At 40.6% G+C, this 19,044-nt stretch overlaps 1 protein-coding gene across 1 annotated transcript; it reads right to left on the bottom strand.

Annotated features, from left to right (window-relative positions):
* Positions 1-863: 863 nt before the first annotated feature.
* Positions 864-12,523, bottom strand: MGARP (mitochondria localized glutamic acid rich protein). Its single transcript, XM_070417209.1, has 4 exons — positions 12,437-12,523; positions 8,621-8,724; positions 2,962-3,055; positions 864-1,654 (listed from the first exon to the last, which is right to left on the bottom strand). Exons 1-4 carry the CDS (start codon positions 12,516-12,518, stop codon positions 1,206-1,208), a joined length of 729 nt encoding a protein of 242 aa, XP_070273310.1. The 5' UTR covers positions 12,519-12,523; the 3' UTR covers positions 864-1,205.
* Between the last annotated feature and the right edge of the window lie 6,521 nt (positions 12,524-19,044).

Raw genomic sequence — 19,044 nt, forward strand, 5'->3', positions numbered from 1 at the left:
TATCTAAAATGATGACAACTTCCACCCCTAACCAACACATATAACCCCTTCACTTGCATTACTTTTCTTTTTAAACACTTATCAGTATTTAATATACTATGTAGTTTTCTTATTTATTTTGTTTATTGTTTGATCATACTCTAGAACAGCGGTTCTCAACCTGTGGGTCGCGACCCCTTTGGGGGTCGAACGACCCTTTCACAGGGGTCACCTAAGACCATCGGAAAACACATATATAATTACGTATTGTTTTTGTGGTTAATCGCTATGCTTTAATTATGTTCAATTTGTAACAATGAAAATACATCCTGCATATTTACATTACGATTCATAACAGTAGCAAAATTACAGTTATGAAGTAGCAACGAAAATAATTTTATGGTTGGGGGTCACCACAACATGAGGAACTGTATTAAAGTGTCACGGCATTAGGAAGGTTGAGAACCACTGCTCTAGAATATAAACTGGGAAGGGTAGGGCTTTTCATCTTTTTAAAAAATTCTCACCACGTAAAACTGGTAGGTTGCAGATGGTCAGTTAATATTTGTTGAGTGAATGAATGATTCCTGGCATAAAGTGTAAGTCCTTAATATACATTGATTAAACTGAATTAAATTGAAATGGAAAATATGAGCACAGCCCCATTGTAATATAGATGGGAGAAAGGACACATATGTTGCTGTATGCAGAGTCCTCCTTAGATTACATGATTTCTTGGATAATATTGCAATTTTCATGTGATGTTATGTGTTAATATATATTGTGTTATTTATACATATATTGGTGAATAAAAATAGAAGCACTAAATATTTTTAAATTTTATTTAAATGAGTTCAAATCAAAACTTGAGAATCTACATTTACACACATTACAGTAAGGTAAGGGCACAGCAAAGTTAAAGTGAATGCAGGTTGTATAGATAGCTCAATTCCTATGACATAAAACTTAAATCCAAAGATGAAAATCTTGAAGCTCTCTACTGCAGTGTCATAGTCTGACCTCAGAGACTAGAAAACCTCAGACACGTGTAATCTCAAATGTCTCAACCCTGAAACCTATCAGCGGATACCAAACACCTTCAAGGCACATTCAAATTTTCTAGAAAAGGCGCCTTTAAAAAAAAAAACTAAAACTTAGATGACTAAAACTACAAAAGCACCTATCAGACTTGCGATGGCGTTTAGGCCGAGTGTGAATCTGCAAGGTTAGCCTTGAGTCGCGGCCTCAGCACCAACTCTGGCTTCTTCCTGTAAACCATCCCCAGCAGAGGGTTCTGACTCAACCGCAGAATTCTCTTCTTCCAGTTCAGCATATTCATCAGAGCTTTCGTTCTCGGTTGTACCTTTATCGTTACTGATGGCAACGGCTTCATCTGGAGCTGCACTGGTGACCTCCGAGGTCGCTCCGGTGCTGACTTGGGCGCTTTCACAGGGGGTGACATTTGGAACCTCTGGCTCCGTTTCAGCACCGACCACGGTGATCTCCACCTGAGCAGCCTCCGCAGCAGCGTCCGGACAGGCTGAAGCCTCCTCTGCTCTGCCTGCAGCTGCAGCATCGGAGCTTTCTTCAGCATCCACCACCTGAGCTTCCTCAGAAGACACTTCAGGGGCCTCTGAACTTGCTTTCTCCGCTCCCTCCAGGTTCTCTTTTTCACCTGTAAGATTTAGCCCATTAAGCAAAGTATTAATCGAAAGAGCATGGAAGACAGAACACTGTGCGGTCACTTTAAAAAATGAGACATCTATATGTACTGATATGTAATGGTCTTCAACATAGACCGTGAAGTGGGAAAAGAGCAATGTATACAGCTTGGTACTGTTTGTATTAGGACAGAAGGAGGGTAAGTTATATGCATAGATAGTTATATTTGCAAAGACTCTCCTCAGGATTCATAGAAACTGATATTATTGGTTGCCCCTGGGAAGAGAAAATGGGGGATCTGCTTTTCTATAAACGTTTTGAACATGTTGAACTTAAAAAAATTAGTTTATATATATTATTTATTCAAATACAAAGAACAGGAAAATAAACAGCCAACCCATCACGAGACAGCATGGAAATGTAGCCAACTTACTAGGCATTGACTCTGAGGAATCACTAATTTATTCTCAACCTCAGTTTTGTCATCTGTAAAATGTCATCTATCTCACAGAACCTTTGTGAGGACTGATTAAAATGTTGTGTATAAAAAGGGGTTTAAAACCACTAAAATGCTATGGAAATGCATTTTATAATTATTACAATCTGCCTTCTTATGATTATATTAAGTAACATTCACTAATACATTGTTTCTTATTGTCATGACTAAAGGTTAAAATTGGTCCATGAACAGCTATTATCTATCACCAAACAGTGATCATAGTAATTGATAATAATAGTATTATAGTTGAAAATGGAAGAAAGTATGGTTCAAGCGAGCAGTTTAAGGCAAGAAACATTTACTTGGGTGAAAATGTAATGTTGCTGTTCCTGTAGTTGCCAATTTTATTAATCAGATCAACTGAGGGACTCAACAGACATGACTGATTATACTAATTTCAAGTGTACTTTGGGCAAAGAAACTAGATGGTCTCAATCAAAACTGAAACAAAAATTAGTTTTATGATTTAAAAAAAAAGAATGAGGGAAATGAAAGGTCAAGCTGCTGAGAGGCAGATACTAAAATTATGCTGCATGAATGGGAACTTGAGTAGGAGAAAAGTAATATTACCACACAAAGAAGTCAAAACTGCTGGTCAGCAGTATAAATGCAAAACGTTTTCATTTATTAAATGCCCTCGTCCAAAACGTATAACAATATTATCTAGGTTTTGGGTGGCTTTTCCTTTTTGAATGAACTCCTACCCAAAGTCATTCTGGATTAAGTCAGTAAAGAAGCCAAAAGAAAATAGTGTTCATTGCTAGGCTAAGGTGATGAAAATCAGAGTTTTAAGGAAAACAATACTAATAAATTCACTTTACCTTGAAGTGGCTGTAACTCTGCTTTGTTTTTTTCTTTCAAATTTTTTATATTTCCAGTGTGTTTAACTTGCTCTGATGTTACTGTCCTGTAAGTCTGAAAGCAAATGTGTACTTATTATTCGCAAGCATTTTTTTCAGCATGATTTATATTCATCATGCCAAATTCAAAGGTGTATGCAATTCAAAGAAGAGAAGACAATGTATATCATCTACTCTTTTTATTATTGTTGTTAATCCTCACTGGAGGATATTTTTTGTATTGAGTTTTAGAGAGAGTGGAAGGAAGGGAGGGAGGGAGGGAGGGAGAGAACGAACTACATTGGCCAGGGCCCTATCATTTACTCTTGAATTTCCTATTTGGAAACCTTTGTCATTAAGTAGGAAAGAAGGAAAGAAACAATGCTGTAACCGGGGTCAAGGATAACTAAAAACCGAGTAGATAGAAAGACAAAGACAAATTAGGACCAATATGCTGAGTCAGCACCCTCAGTTCTCAGCACACCAATGCTGACTGAACCTGTGTAGAAGTTCACATCCCTGAACTGACCAGCAGCAACATCCTAAGGGACATTAGTCTTATTGTTCCAGGGGCTAGAACACGAGGTAAGAAAAAAAAACTACTTAAAGCAGAATGGAATAATTCACACTCATGTGTGGCCCAGAGAACCTCGCTTTTCCAAAAATAACATCGTCAAACAGAAGAGTGTTTCCATCAGGCCTCAAATTTATAATTTATTAAACAAATGATATTATTTATTAAACATAAGCATTTAAAATATACCACAACCTGCCCTAGCTGGTTTGGCTCAGTAGAGAGAGTGTGGGCCTGCAGACTGAAAGGTCCTGGGTTCGATTCTGGTCAAGGTCAGATGCCCAGGTTGCAGGCTCAATCCCAATAGGGGACATGCAGGAGGCATCCAATCAATGATTCTCTCTCATCACTGATGTTTCTCTCTTCCTCCCCCTTCCTCTCTCTCTAAAAATCAATAAAAATATTTTTAAAAATATATACCAAAACTTTAATAAATCAGTATGGAATTATGATTTTTAATATACCCAGACCTTCAAATAATTGAAATGACCTAGGCCTTTCTCAGATTCTAAGAGGCCCTCATAATAGATTTTACTTGGAAATGAAAAACTGTTCTTGGCTATCATGGATTCAATTCAGATAAATCTAATATAGAACTTATTTTAGTACAGGACAAGGAAGGGGAGGAGAAGACTAGAAATCAGGTTTTTAAATACCTCACATTCTGTATCTCCTCCTGAAAGTAGCCTAACATTCTTGGGAATTAACACTTCCAAGATTTAGGATTAAAACTATATATAATATTAGAGGTGGAAGGGGACTTAGAAATCATTACCTGTCCAACTTCATTCCCATTGTGGGACAATAAGGCCAGAAAGGGCTCTCAGGAGTCGTCAGTTTATAACTTCCAGTTTAAGATAGCTTTTGTAAAGAAAGATTTAGTAGACAGGAGAGGTTCATGTCTAGCACTAGTAAACCTAATTAGGGATATAGTGATGCCCAGGTGAAATTAAGTCTTCTGGCTCCCACAAAATCATACGGCCTAGTCCAATATCTATTTTTCCAGTTGTGTCCAACTGTAGTAGCCCTGGGCAGTAGATTCAGCATTATGCAATAGAATGATAGTAGAAGCAAAGGAATCTGGGTATGAGTGAAAGCTGGTAGGTTAGTAGAGGACAATAATATAAATGACATGTTTGAAGCTTCCTGGCTTCTTGAGGCTCTCAAAATACTGAAGATTAGAAGATGTATTTAGTTTGGCTATCTACATAGTTCTACAAACTGCTCCTAGTTATGACTAAAAATCCATCTATACTAATAAAAGGGTAATATGCTAATTAGACCGGGAGACCTTCCGGACATCCTTCCAGACAAAGCCATGGTGGCGGGGCCAAAGCAGAGGCAGTTAGGGGCGATCAGGCCAGGAGGGGGGGGGCAGTTGGGGGTGATCAGGCTGGTGGGGAGGCAGTTGGAGGTGAGTAGGCCGGCAGGGGGGCCAGATGGGGCAATCAGGCCAGCTGAGGGGGCAGTAGGGGGCGAGCAGGCCGGCAGGGGGGGAAAGTTGGGGGTGAGAAGGCCGGCGGGGGCGGGGGCAGTTGGGGGCAAGCAGGCAAGCATGCAGAGTGGTTAGGGGCAATCAGGCAGGCAGGCAAGTGAGCAGTTAGGAGCCAGCGGTCCCGGATTGTGAGAGGGATGTCTGACTGCTGGTTTAGGCCCAATTCCTGTGGGATTGGGCCTATACCAGCAGTCAGACATCCCCTGAGGGGTCCCAGATTGTAGAGGGTGTAGGCCAGGCTGAGGGACACCCTCCCCCCGTGCATGAATTTCATGCACTGGGCCACTAGTTTATGCATATTTCTGTAGTGTCGAGCCAAAATGCAGTGACTGTGTATTCCTATGGTTTCCAAAGGATTTATACTTATTCTACTTTTATTCATAATGAAGAGTAGATTTCAATTTAGAAAGTTTATGACAGAATGGGGAAAGATTCAATAGGCTTATCTTATTCACAAATGTTCTATTGTTTTAGCTCCAAGATCATATTATTAAAAGCTTTGTTTTACTGTGATTATATAGGGGGGACTGGATATGGGGACCAGGGAGGAAAGCATTATTTTAATTTTATATATGTCTATTTTGAATTTTTAAAATTTATGGATAAATATTACTTTTTAAAAATAATAAGAGTATATATAAAGATATAAAGCTAATAAAAACTATGGAGATAGTTAAAAGATTGGGGGAGGTAGAAATGAATAAATAGAGCACAAGGGATTTTTAGGGTAGTAAAAATACTCTGTATAATACTGTAATGGTGGATGAGATCCTCTCGAAGATGGCGGCCTAGGTAAACACCGGAGATTGCCGCCGTAAACAACCACTTCAAAAATACAACTAAAAGTCGGAACGGACATCAACCAGAACCACAGGAAGGCTGGCTGAGGAGAGACTCTTCAACTAGAAGCAAAAACAACAGCATTCCGACGCTCAGAGGAGGCGTAGTGTGGAAAATTTAAAGGTACGGCAGTGCGGTGGTGAGGTGGTGCGCGCGCAAAGCGGGCTGGCAGCTGAGGGCGCGGTTGTCGTTTTCAATCAGGAGTGAGTCTCAGACTCTGGGCTACAGATCTGGGCGAGTCTCTAGGGACCCAGACTCAAACGGGAGAAGCGGGACTGTCTGGCTACGGCCCCTCCGAGGTTTGCAGCGGTTGCTGGGACAGAGAGGCAGAACCCCTGGGGACGGACTGAGAGTGGCCATAGCGGCTCCCTCCCCCCGCCCTGTTGATCCCGCCCGCCCAAGGCCTGCGCACAGCCATTTGCCGATCGCCTCAGGCAAAGGCTGGATTAGCGCCTCCCCAGAAGACAGACGTTTTCCACACAGCTGATTCCTACAGCCAGTCGGCCTGGTGGTCAAATCCCTCTAGTGTTAACTACAACAATTAAGGCTTGGCTAGAACAAGACTGCGCACAGAGACCACAAGGGGGTGCACCAAGAAAGCATAAAAGATGCGGAGACAAAAAAACATGACAGAAATGGAGGATATGGAGCTAAGAATCACAATTTTGAGGGCTTGCCATAAATTTGTGCAGAGCCTCATGAAAACTAATGAGACCCTCGATGCTACGATAAAGAAATTAGAAAGTAAGCATACACGGACTGAAATAAAGAATATTATACCCAATAGCAGACCAGAGGAGCTCAAGAATCAAACCAAAGATTCGACAAAAAACACCCAATTGGAAAAGCAAAATGAAAAAAGAATCCGAAAGTGTGAAGATAGTGTAAGGAGCCTCTGGGACAGCTTTAAGCGGTCTAATATCAGAATTATTGGAGTGCCAGAAGATGAGAGACAGCAAGATATTGAAAACCTATTTCAAGAAATAATGGCAGAAAACTTCCCCCACCTGGAGAAAGAAATGGACTTACAGGTTCAAGAAGCGCAGAGAACCCCAAACAAAAGGAATCCAAAGAGGACCACACCAAGACACATCATCATTAAAATGCCAAGAGCAAAAGACAAAGAGAAAATCTTAAAAGCAGCAAGAGAAAGAGGCTCAATTACCTACAAGGGAATACCCATACGACTGTCAGCTGATTTCTCAACAGAAACTTTGCAGGCCAGAAGGGAATGGCAAGAAATATTCAAAGTGCTGAATACCAAGAACCTACAACCAAGATTACTTTATCCAGCAAAGCTATCATTCAGAATTGAAGGTCAGATAAAGAGCTTCACAGATAAGGATAAGCTAAAGGAGTTCACCACCGCCAAACCAGTATTATATGAAATGCTGAAAGGTATCCTTTAAGAAGAGGAAGAAGAAGAAAAAGGTAAAGATACAAATTATGAACAACAAATATGCATCTATCAACAAATGAATCTAAGAATCAAGTGAATAAATAACCTGATGTACAGAATGAACTGATGATTATAATAGAATCAGGGACATAGAAAGGGAATGGACTAACTATTCTTGGGGGGAAAAGGGGTGTGGGATATGCGGGAAGTGACTGGACAAAAATCATGCACCTATGGATGAACACAGTGGGTGGGGAGTGAGGGTGGAGGGTGGGGTGGGAGCTGGAAGGAGGGGAGTTATGGGGGGAAAAAAGAGGAACAAATGTAATAATCTGAACAATAAAGATTTAAAAAAAAAATACTGTAATGGTGGATGCATATCATTATACATTTGTCAAAACCCCTATAATGAACAAAGAGTGAAGTCTAATGTAAACTATGGACTTTAGTTAGTAGTAATGTATCAATATTGATTCATCAGTTGTAACAAACATGCCACACTAAAGCACGATTATTGATAGGGAAAAGCTGAAACAGGGGTGAGAGGAAATACATGGGAACTGTCTGCATTTTCTGTTCATTTTTTTGTAAACCCACAACTGCTCTAAGAAATAAAGTCTATTAACTTTTTTAAAAAGTTAATCTTCCAAAACAATTCCTGTTAAATGTTAATAATAGTATCTACCTTATAGAATTGTTGTAATTATTAAATGAGCCCTAGACTGTCACATGACATTCAAATGTCAGCTATTACTATTAATATTTATAATAACACTAGAGGCCCGATGCACGAAATCCATGCAAGGAGCTTGGTCCTCGCAGCTGCAGTGGCTTGCCTCGGCCCTCACAGCCCCAGCTTAGTCCAGAGGGTCATTCGACTGTCTGGTCTAATTAGCATATTACACTTTTATTATTATAGATTGTTTTTACTGAAAGTCATCCATTCTTAGAGGTATTAAGAAATATTGAGTTTAGCCGAAACCGGTTTGGCTCAGTGGATAGAGCGTCGGCCTGCGGACTGAGGGGTCCCGGGTTCGATTCCGGTCAAGGGCGTGTGCCTGGGTTGCGGGCACATCCCCGGTAGGGGATGTGCAGGAGGCGGCTGATCGATGTTCCTCTCTCATCGATGTTTCTAACTCTCTATCTCTCTCCCTTCCTCTCTGTAAAAAATCAATAAAATATATTTTTTTAAAAAAGAGAAATATTGAGTTTATACTTTAAAAAGCTTCATAATCTTGTTATTTGAACTCATGTCCTGATCTTAACATTGCTTTGAGTTTTACCACAGGTTGTAAAATATCAGAATTCCTGCACACTGTGGTTAAACACTTACATAGTATCCACCAGCACTGACCGTGACACCTACAACCAGATAGTAGATCATATTTGATCCAGATGATCCAGGAGACTTGTTAGATGACATCCAGCGAAGAGATGCTAGGAAAACAAGTTTAAACACGGTTAGCTCCACTGCTTAAGCAAAAGTATTTTAAATAATTATTTCTTTGAAAATATTTCTGCTCAGTGAACCTAGAATCTATTAACATCAAGTGACTTTAGCTTAAGGGAATATGGCATTATGAGATAATGGTAATAATTCCACTTGACATTTTCCCAATATAACTTGACAAGTACTTATGAAACCTGTCATTTTGATGCTAAGCACCAAGCTTTCCTTGGAAGGAGTGCAGGCATGGGTAAGGAGAAATGACAAAAGCACTAAACAATTTCAACTGTCAAACAAGATGCATACAAGCAAAAGAAATCCATTGCTGTATGTACTCCATCTTTTAGTCGAAAAGATGACTTTTCAAAAAAAAAATTAATTAAATATATTTGTAGTTGAAATTTATGTTAAATAAAACATTTCTGTTGAAATCTAACACACTTCTATAAATCTGTAATACAAATGCATATATATCTATTTCTAATATAAAGCCTTTAAAGATGAGCAGTGAGAAGCTTTTCTAAGACAAATGTTGCAACAAGATCATATCTGAAATAGAAGTACAATTCTGTACAAACTAATAGAAAAGATGAAAGTGCTGTGTTCTTTATTTAAATATGTTTACTCTGCAGTGCTAGAGCTTATATATACACCATATTCCCTGGAATTGAATTTTTATAATAGACTCAAACCTAGAAGCAGTTTAAAGTTCACATAGCTCAAATTCTTTATTTTACAGATAAAAATGAGGAAACATTTATTTATCCATTGACAAACACAGTTGAGCACCTGTTACCTGTTTGTCATTCTTAGAAGCATTAGTATATAAGTGTAAACAAGACACACAAGGTTACTGGCCTCAAGTAGCTCACAGTTTAGAAAGAAGGAACAGATGTCAGACAAATAACTATAGACAATCATTTCAATGCAGTATGACAAAGGCTGTCATAGATAGTGGAAGCTTCAACAACAGCATGAAGACACAGTGAGGAAACTCAGCTAGTTGCCTCAAAGCAGCTGTCACTATTCAAAGACATGATCTGAGTTTTAAAGGAAAGTAGGAGTTTGTCAGATAAATAAATGAAAGGAAAATTGCACTAGGGGCAGATACAACATGAGGCATGAGTTGAGTGACTTGGAAAGAATAAAGGCATTTGATTTGGTGGGGGACTAGTAAGAAGTTATGTTTTGCAGAGAGCACATCTTAAAAAAATTGCACTGATTCCGAATCTTTGTAGTAGTCAAATTGGAAAAAAATCCACATATATGTTCTTAATTTGAATATAAATAATCATCTCTTAGAAAAAAATATTTTCCCTACAAATGTGCCCCAATAGCCCGTGGTAGAAGGTTATGGCATTGATTTGTAGTGGGGCTTTTGTTGGTTTAAAAAGACATTTGCTATTACATAGGGAATATGTCAGTTTCATAGTTGTCAACCAGACATAAGTATCAAAAAGATTTTTTAAATACGAAGAAATAAATAAAATTATAAGAGATTTAAGTAAAGACAAATACAATTATGGCAAAGTTATTAAAAAGAACAATGAAATGGGAAATAAATATTCAATAAGGATTAATTAGATAAATTTTAGCATATTCATACAATGGGAAACAAATAGCCGTTAGAACTTTTCCAGAAGAATATTTACTTACTTTAGAAAATATTTACAATATGTTAAGTGAAAGGTTATACAGGAATATCCCAGATTTGTGGAAGCAATATGCATAAGGAAAAAATATGCATGAGGTAAAAAAAAAGGTCTGAAACATTAAATAAACTAAAAAGTAAATAATGGTATTCACTGAGTAGTAGGATTACAGGTGACTACTATTTTGCCTTTCTGTGTGTTTTTAAAATACTGTATTATAAACCTAAATTATTTATTTATTAAAAAGATGCATTTTAAAAGAAAAACTAGAGAACAAAGTTTGATGAGGCAGTTACAATTTTATCCTTCAATAAAACTGAAACAATTTTTTCTTTCGTCAAAGTGGAGTCAATAAGAGGTTAATTGATGTCCATGACTGAAGCTAAATTCAGGAAAACATCAGCGCTACAAAAAAGTAATTAGGTGAAAGTTAGAGAAAGACCAATACTGCTACAACCAGTATTGCTAACTACCTATTTAAAAATTTTAAACCACTTTTCTTTTGCCCCAAATTGGAAAGGAAATTATTTGAAATGTATGAAGCTAAAAAAAAAAAAAAATGTGTAATGACCATGGGGAAAGCAGACGGATAACCAGAGCGCAAAAGGCTAGGTCAACGGTCTCATCTTTCTCCCTCCCGCCTCTGCCCCCCATCACACAGCCTTTTAACTTCAGAAGTTTAAGATGAATGGCTTCTCCCATTTCATCAGTGGGAAAAAAAATTTTGCTTTATTTCACTCGGCTTTAAAGATCAGAGAAAACGAAGACGCCTTATTTCCCTTGCTTGTAAGGCAACTTCTTCCCACCAACATTTTAAGAGAAAAAGAAAGCTAGTTGGACAGACCTTCCTTCCCTCCCACCATTATCACCAGCACAGACCTAATCGAAGTGAAAAAAATATTGGCCCATGGAATTTTCTCAAGTCTTTCTCTATCACACTCCGTCTCCAATGCACAAACTGGGCTAAAGCTACCTGGCAAGCCTTAGGGAGTGAGGCGACGTGAAGAAAGAACTGAGAAAACTGAGAACTTTCGACGAAGTGGTCTAGGAGCAGCCCTCCCACCCCGCACCCCCCTACCCCCATCCCACCATCAGGACAGGGAAAAGGGAGGGGAAACAGATGAGGAGTCAGAAAGAGCTGGCTGGGAAAGAACCGCACTCGAGCACGAACCTGGTGGCCTGGCAAATACTGCCACGCTCGCACTTAAGCGCCTACGTGTCCCAGGCACTGTGCTAGTCCCATTCGTACTTGTCAATTAATAAGCTACCAGCTCACAGTGCAACTTTCCCCGTAGGAAATCTTTGAAGATGCTCTTTCCCCCCATGAATTCGCACATCCAAAGGTGTTAAATACAAGGACGATGGAGGCAAACAGCTGGACAGCTCCAGGTTTATTTGCAGCCGCCAAGAAAAATGCTTCCGAAGGCCACGTCCTTGCCGGAGGGCGTGGGGAATGCCCCGGCCCAGGCTCAGGGGTCGAGGCTGCCGCGCCGGCCAAGCCTTGAGTTTACTTACTCAAGAGCCTTAACCAGCTTTCACTGGGCTAGCACTCTGGCCCCAGCCTGCCCGGCTCACTGGGCAGTGCCTATCTTCCCCACAGCCCGGTGCCTCTGCTTCTCCATGAACCTGGAGAGCGCATAGGTCCCTACAGCAATAAAAATGGTAAGCCAAGCGTGTGTTAGCAGGGCTCTGTTCTCAGCGCGTTAACTACACGTTAACCCATTGAAACTCAACTATTATAGTCCCCATTTACAAATGAGGAAACTGAGGTTAAAGCACTTGCCCAACATCAAGATTTGAACCCAGAAAGTCAAGTCGGGTTTCAGAAGCCCCGCTGGAAAGGTTCCCTACTTTCAAAATCTCCAAGAACTTCGGGGCATCTGACCCTGCGACCCTCCCCCATTGCTTCCCCCCACCCCCGACCCACAAGGCAGGCTTGTTGCGGCTCGGGGTTGGGTTGGCCCACCCGGGGCAGACAGGCACAGAGGGACGCCCGCGGGATCCACGCACGAAGCTCCTGTGCTCTTCGCGGCCAGCGCCTGGCACTCACCGTCCTTCCGCAGCGGCGCGGGGCTGGGGGGCGCCCTGAGCGGCAGCGCCAGGCTCCTGGAGACCGCCCTGCGGAGGTACATCGTGCTCGCCCGCCCGCCCGCCGCAGCCTCTGCCGCCCCGCGCGCTGCGGGGCGCGGTGAGCTCGGGCCAGCCCCGCCCTGGGGAGGGGCGCGGACCCCTGCCCCGCTCCGCCCAGGCGGCCGCGGCGGGTGGGTGGGGTGAGTCGTTTGCACCTTCCTCTCCACCCTAGTCTGCAGGCTCTGCTGCTCTTTCCGAAGTCCAAGAAGCTGATGGAGGCATCTCAGGAGAAGGATAGGGAATCGGGAAGTCGGTCACCTGCCTGCCGGTACTGTTTGCTAAGTGGAATTCCTCAGTGAAGGCTGGAAGTGTTTCAGGGTCCGCATCCGGAGTTAAGACATACACTTTGGTTCCCAGGCCGGATGAAATATGAACCCACTTATCTCACGCACTCTCCTTGCTCTCCTAGGAGTGGAAGGGGAGCGGGGAGAGGGGGAGTAGCCGTCCCTTTAGTGTCCTGGGTGATGTTCAGAGTAGCGAAATCCCCAGGCAATGGCTGGCTCTCAGCACTTCACTGTTACGATGACTTTATTTTAATTTATTGATTTGAGGGAGAGAGGAGAAGAGAGAGAGAGAGAGAGAGAGAGAGAGAGAGAGAGAGATTGACTTGTTGTTCCACTTATTTATACATTCATTGGTCGCTTCTTGTATGTGCCCAGGATGGAACCGCAACCTTGGCGTATGGGGAGCTATTCGTAGGGATTAAACACTGAACAAGAGCAATTGGGTAATCTGCAGTTAAGAAGAGGTCAAATTTAGACCTGAAGCAGCACAAGAAAGAGTAGACCCCAGGCCCTCCACTAAGAAGTTAATCAGTCATGAAAGTAACAAAATGAAGATTAGTAAACTTGCTATCTTTGACCAGCATCAGGTACACATCCTCCTGCAACTAGTGATGAGCTATCTCACTGGTAGTGTAGAATGTTTAATGAACTGCTAGTGCCTAGGACAGATTGACAAATAAAACCAAATCTGTCCAGAGTACTTCTAACCACCCCAGTTTTGTGTGACCCTATTTGAAATTTAAAAAGAAAAGAAAAAAAAATCTGTCTACTACCACAGCTCATTCTTTCCTTAGGGCTGAATTTTGATTTGGTTGCCAGGAAGAGGAATAGTCAAAGGCGGCAAATGCATTATAGGTACTTAATGTGTTGGAAGCTTCCCTAAAAATAATTCTTTCTGAGAGAACATTTATATATGATAATGGTTCTCAGGACCATTTCAGGCTCCCCTTCAGAACTCAGTGTAGACTCGGGGTCTGGGTGTAGTCTGAAGTCTTCTGGATCATCCCAGGTTCCATCAAACTGTCTATAAGTATCTGTCAAAATGCCTACCGTACGCTGGGACCTTGCTAGATGCTGGGGATTGGTTATAATTGATTTCACAAACACTTATTGAGGATAATGTGCTAGGCACTGTTTCAGGGCATTCTTTAATGAGCAATATATGATTTCTGCTGTCACTCACAGAGGTTAAAATATCAGGTTAAAGAGACACTGAAACAAGCCCACCATCAATGGGGTCAATGATCACAAAGAAGTCTCTGGCTAGCCCTAGCCGGTTTAGCTCAATGGAGAGAGCATTGGCCTTGCACATGCCTGGGTTGCAGGCTCGATCCCCAGTGGGGGGCATGCGGGGGGCATGCAGGAGGCAGCCGATCAATGATTCTCTCTTATCATTGATGTTTCTCTCTCTCTCTCTCCCTTCCTTTTTGAAATCAATAAAAATATATTTTAAAAAATCTCTGGCCAGATATCAGTCATAAATGTAATCTAAGGCCTTTGGTTACAACTAAACTGGTTTTAAAAATGCAAAAATAAAACACAGGTTATATAGGACTTTAAAAACTTTCTCCAGAGTATTGTCACACCTATTTTTGTAGTTCATCTTCAACACCCCTAAAGAGTAGGTAGGGGAATGTTGATTATCACTGTTACATATGAAAAATATCAAGGTAGTATAATAGTGTGGTTAGGAGCACGAGTTTGGGAGTCAGATTTACTGGTCTGATTTACTGTTCTGAGTAAAATGTAGATAATTTTTATTCACAGGGTTGTTGTAAGCTGTAAAGCACATTAGGTGTGAAACATGCTCAGCTAATTGGAGCAGGTGGTATTAGATTCTACTTCCAGCCTAAGCCAAAATTCAAGGCTCCCTTACTATGACCTGCTGCCTTTCAGTGTAATTATGACAGGATCCATTCAATCCCACCATCTTATCTGATACATGGTGGAGTCCAGTGGGGTCTTTATGGTATCCTCTAGATTAGATGGGGCCATCCCAGCTGGGAAAGGCAAAACTGAGAGCAATGGTGTCACCTCTCCACATCCCTTTCATCTTAGTGAAAAGCTCATGCCTCTTTGATGGGAGGGAATTTTCTACCTACTCCACTGCTCCTGGAGGGTATGTGGCTTTGCAGTCTGATGGCACACTCTTCCCACATCTTGAAACATTTCTCACGAGAGGACATGCTTGTGGGTTGTCAGATTCACTCTGTGGCAAGCTGCTTCTCACAAACCCTAGAGAATTTTAACATTAGGTCTTTGCTGTAGAAGGCTCTGTGAGGCTTGGGCAATAGTTCCCCAGCTGTTAGGCACACCGTTTGCAATGCTGCCCTTGAGCACATCCTTGACATTTTTCTTGGTCTTGTTGGAAAAACAAGAATCTAGGGTCAGAGATAACTTAGCTTATCTAAGATGACCTCCACCTAATTGTGACTGTTGACAAAGATACTAGTTTTGAAAACATGATGCATAATGTGAGGTCCTCTACTGGCAATATTAATCACACTTATTCAAGGCTTACGTGCTATATAATTAAAAGCAATTCTCAAAGGCTGGGTGATTTCCTAAACTCCACAGAAAGGTAGAAACAGTTTTGTTTTTCTTAGCACTAAGTTCTTAGGCCACCACCATATGTTTTCAACAGATCAATATAAAGTGAAACAATTTATTTTTTTAATCCTCACAAGAGGATATGTTTTAATGGTTTTTAGAGAGGAAGGGAAAGAGAAACATCAATGTGAGAAAGGAACATTGATCCGTTTTGCCTCATGTAGGCACACTGGGGATCAAACCTGCCCTGGAATTGAACTCACAATCTTTTGGAGAATGGGATGATGCTCCAACCAACTGAGCCACACAGCCAGGGCTAAAGTGAAATAATTTAGAAGCGTATCTAGGAAGACAAATTAGCAAGCAACTAAGAAAGTCCTGATAAGCACCCTCTTGATGGACTAAAATATTTAGATAAAATGAAGGGGGAAGCGCAATCAAGATGGTAAATTCTAAAACTATTCTTGGAGGTCACTCAGTCTCTCCTCCCTTCCCATCTACTCACTTTCTCTTCTGTAGCAAAATAAACATGATATTCCAAACACTTCTGCATTATTTTCCTAAGGCTACCATAACAAATTACTACAGACTTGGGTGGCTTAAAATAGAAATGTATTCTCTCACAATTCTAGAGGCCAGAAGTCTGAAATTAAGGTGTTTTCAGGGCCATGCCCCATCTGAAACCTGTATGGGAGAGTCCTTCCTTGCCTCTTCTAGTTTCTGTTTGCTAGTAATCCTTGGCTTGTAGATGCATCATCTCAATCTCTGCTTCCATCATTACATGATTGTCTTCTCCCTATGTGTCTGCCTTTTTTTATAAATACATCAGTCATATTGGATTAGTATGAACTCACCTTAATCACATCTGCAATGGCCCTACTTCCCCAGTTCCGAGATGCTGGGGATTAGGACTTCCATATATCTTTTGGTGGGGGGCACAATTCAACCCATAACAACTTCTTATACTTGAAATTGAGTTTGTATAGCTTGTTTTTTTCCCCCATGGCAACTTAAAATAATTCAAATGACTTCTTCACAGACATGAAATGTGAAAAAAGGTCTACCTGATTTTGATCTAATAAAAAACTTGACTGCATTTGACATATGACTACATTTTGTCTGCATCCTCTTTTTCATGGCAAGTCTTTCATGTTATTACCAAAGGAACCATCATTTGACCACAGTTCCTCTTAGGAATTTAGAATCAGAATGATTCCTTTCCAGTCCAGTTACTCTCTTGAACTGAAGTGTAGACCCAGGAACTATTGATTGTGGCCTTTTTACAATGTGGGTTGGGGAAGAGGTCTGCATGCAGAGGCTGTACACAGACAGCAGAGCCAAGAGCAAAAGTATTAATGACATTTGAGTCCCAGGCCCCAATTATTTCTGAGTCCAGGTGTAGTCCTATTCTTGGGGTCTGTGAGTCACTCTGTATCTTCATAACCCTTTTCTAGTTTAAAGTAATTTGAGTCCTGTTTCAATATTTAATTTAGAAAGCTTTTCTTTCTTTTTTTTTATTAACCAGTGTTACTGTGTAGCACAACTCTGTGAGGTGTTTACTCATAGCATAATCTATTTCTGTGCTAACCAGCCACCCGCCCCTTGTGGCTACTTGAATTAATTCAAGTTAAATATGAAAAATTCAGTCACATTAATCACATTCCAAATGCTCAGTCGCCACATGGGAGTAGTGGCTGCTGTACTGGATCGCAGACAGAACATTTCCATCTCTGCAGAACGTTTTCTTGGACAGCCCAGGTCTTCATGACAGCTCCCCCTTGGAGTTGTACAGGCACAATCAGGATGGAAGTCCACACAGAGTAACTTGTCTCAAGGCCAGACCTACAGTAGTGTCATTGTAGTTATATTTTATTTCCAACTGAGGCTATCAGTTTCCAGAATTTCAAGTGTCTTAGTTTTCCCTTCCCTTCAGAAATATAAAATTTTAAGTGTTTTAGTGGAAAGTGCCTTGACTTGGGAATTGATAGCTGACTTCTTGGTCTCTATTGCAATGTGAAAATAGTAGTTTCCTACTGCTACTATAACAAACTCAGTCTTTAAAACACAAAAGATTTATTGTCTTATGGTTTTGTAGGTGAGAAATCCTACACGGGGCTCAGTGGGCTAAAATCAAGGTGACAACAGAGCTGTGTGACTCTGACTTTTCTACTCCTTGGCTCTTGGCCCTGTTCCATCTTCAAAGGTAGCAATGGCCAGTTGACTCTTTCTCACATCACTTCATACTCACACACACTTGTGTATCCCTCTCCCATTTGTAAGGACCCTGTGAATACAATGGGCCCAACCAGCTAATTCAGGATAATCTCTCCCATCTCAATTCCAGCTGATTAGTAAACTTAATCCCCCTTTGCCATATAACATAACATGGACAGATTCCAGAGAGTAGGACATGGCCATCTTTGGGGGTCCATTATTCTACCTACCACAGTGATGCTGGGCAAACTCTCACCTCTGGTTTTGCATTTGTAAAATTATGAGCTTGGTCTACATCACCTCTAAGGTCCTTTCAGCTCTTATCAGCTGGGACTCCAAATTGGCAACAGTTAACAGTTACTACTATGTCTGGTCTTTCACTGAATTTGGATTACATAATTATTCCAAAATAAGTAACTCTGAATTTATATTCAGAAGTGACTTCCCAAGATATTGTCATGCATCTCCTACAATAAGTGTTGGCCAAAGCCCAAAACACACATAAAGCTAATCACAAGGCAATAAACCTTCCACTTAACATCAGAATGGAGAGACAATGAATTTTTATTTTTTTGAATTTTTAAATGTATGGTAAACTAAGTTTTTAAATTACAAGTTAACAAAGTTTTAATTGATTACAAGGGTTTTGATGAGGAATAAATGAAGTGTACGTTATTTTATTTTTTTGTTAATTCTTACCTGAGGGTATTTTTTCCACTGATTTTTAGAGAGTGGGAAGGAGGGAGGGACAGAGAGAGAGACAGAGAGAGAAGCATCGATGTAAGAAAGACATATCAATTGGTTGCCTCTGCAAGTGCCCTGACCAGCCCAGGATTGAACCCACAACCCAGGTATGTGCCCTTGACCAGGAATTTAATCCCAGACCCTTCAGTGTACAAGCCAACACTCTAACCACTGAGACACCAGCCAGGGCAAAATGAAGTGTATTTTAATTGTGTCTATCAACTCTTTCCCTTCTCCACTCCTCTTTGAAACAGTCAAGAGCTTGCTAATCATTGAATGAAAGTAATATTAGCAAAAAGGGACAATAAACTTTGTGTAACCATAATCAGTAATCCAAGTGAAAATCATTCAAATTCAAAGAAATGGAGTGAGAAGGAACTCTGATAACAGGATTCAACATTACTTTCTGCCTTAACCAAAATGACGCTGCTAGAAGAAAAGAGCATTTGGGTTCTTTTGTATATTGAGTAATAAAGTAGCTCTATCTCTGTGACACACTAAAGAATAAATGCTTTCACTAGAAATTAAAAGTTAATATAAGGAATAAATCCTTCAACAGAGATTTTTAAGTCTATCTTCTTTTTTTTTTTATTTTTTATTTTTTTTTATTTTTTTATTTTCCTCTTAAAGTATTACAAAGGGTATTACATAAGTATCCTTTCCCCCCCCCCCCTTTAAGTCTATCTTCTTAACAAATTTTCTTACCAATGGGCCCTTCATTACTACTGACTCTGTT

Source organism: Myotis yumanensis, unplaced genomic scaffold (genome assembly GCF_028538775.1).
Source record: "Myotis yumanensis isolate MYYU_CA2020_CCGP unplaced genomic scaffold, mMyoYum1.0.hap1 SCAF_5, whole genome shotgun sequence".
NCBI classification, from domain to species: Eukaryota; Metazoa; Chordata; class Mammalia; order Chiroptera; family Vespertilionidae; genus Myotis; species Myotis yumanensis.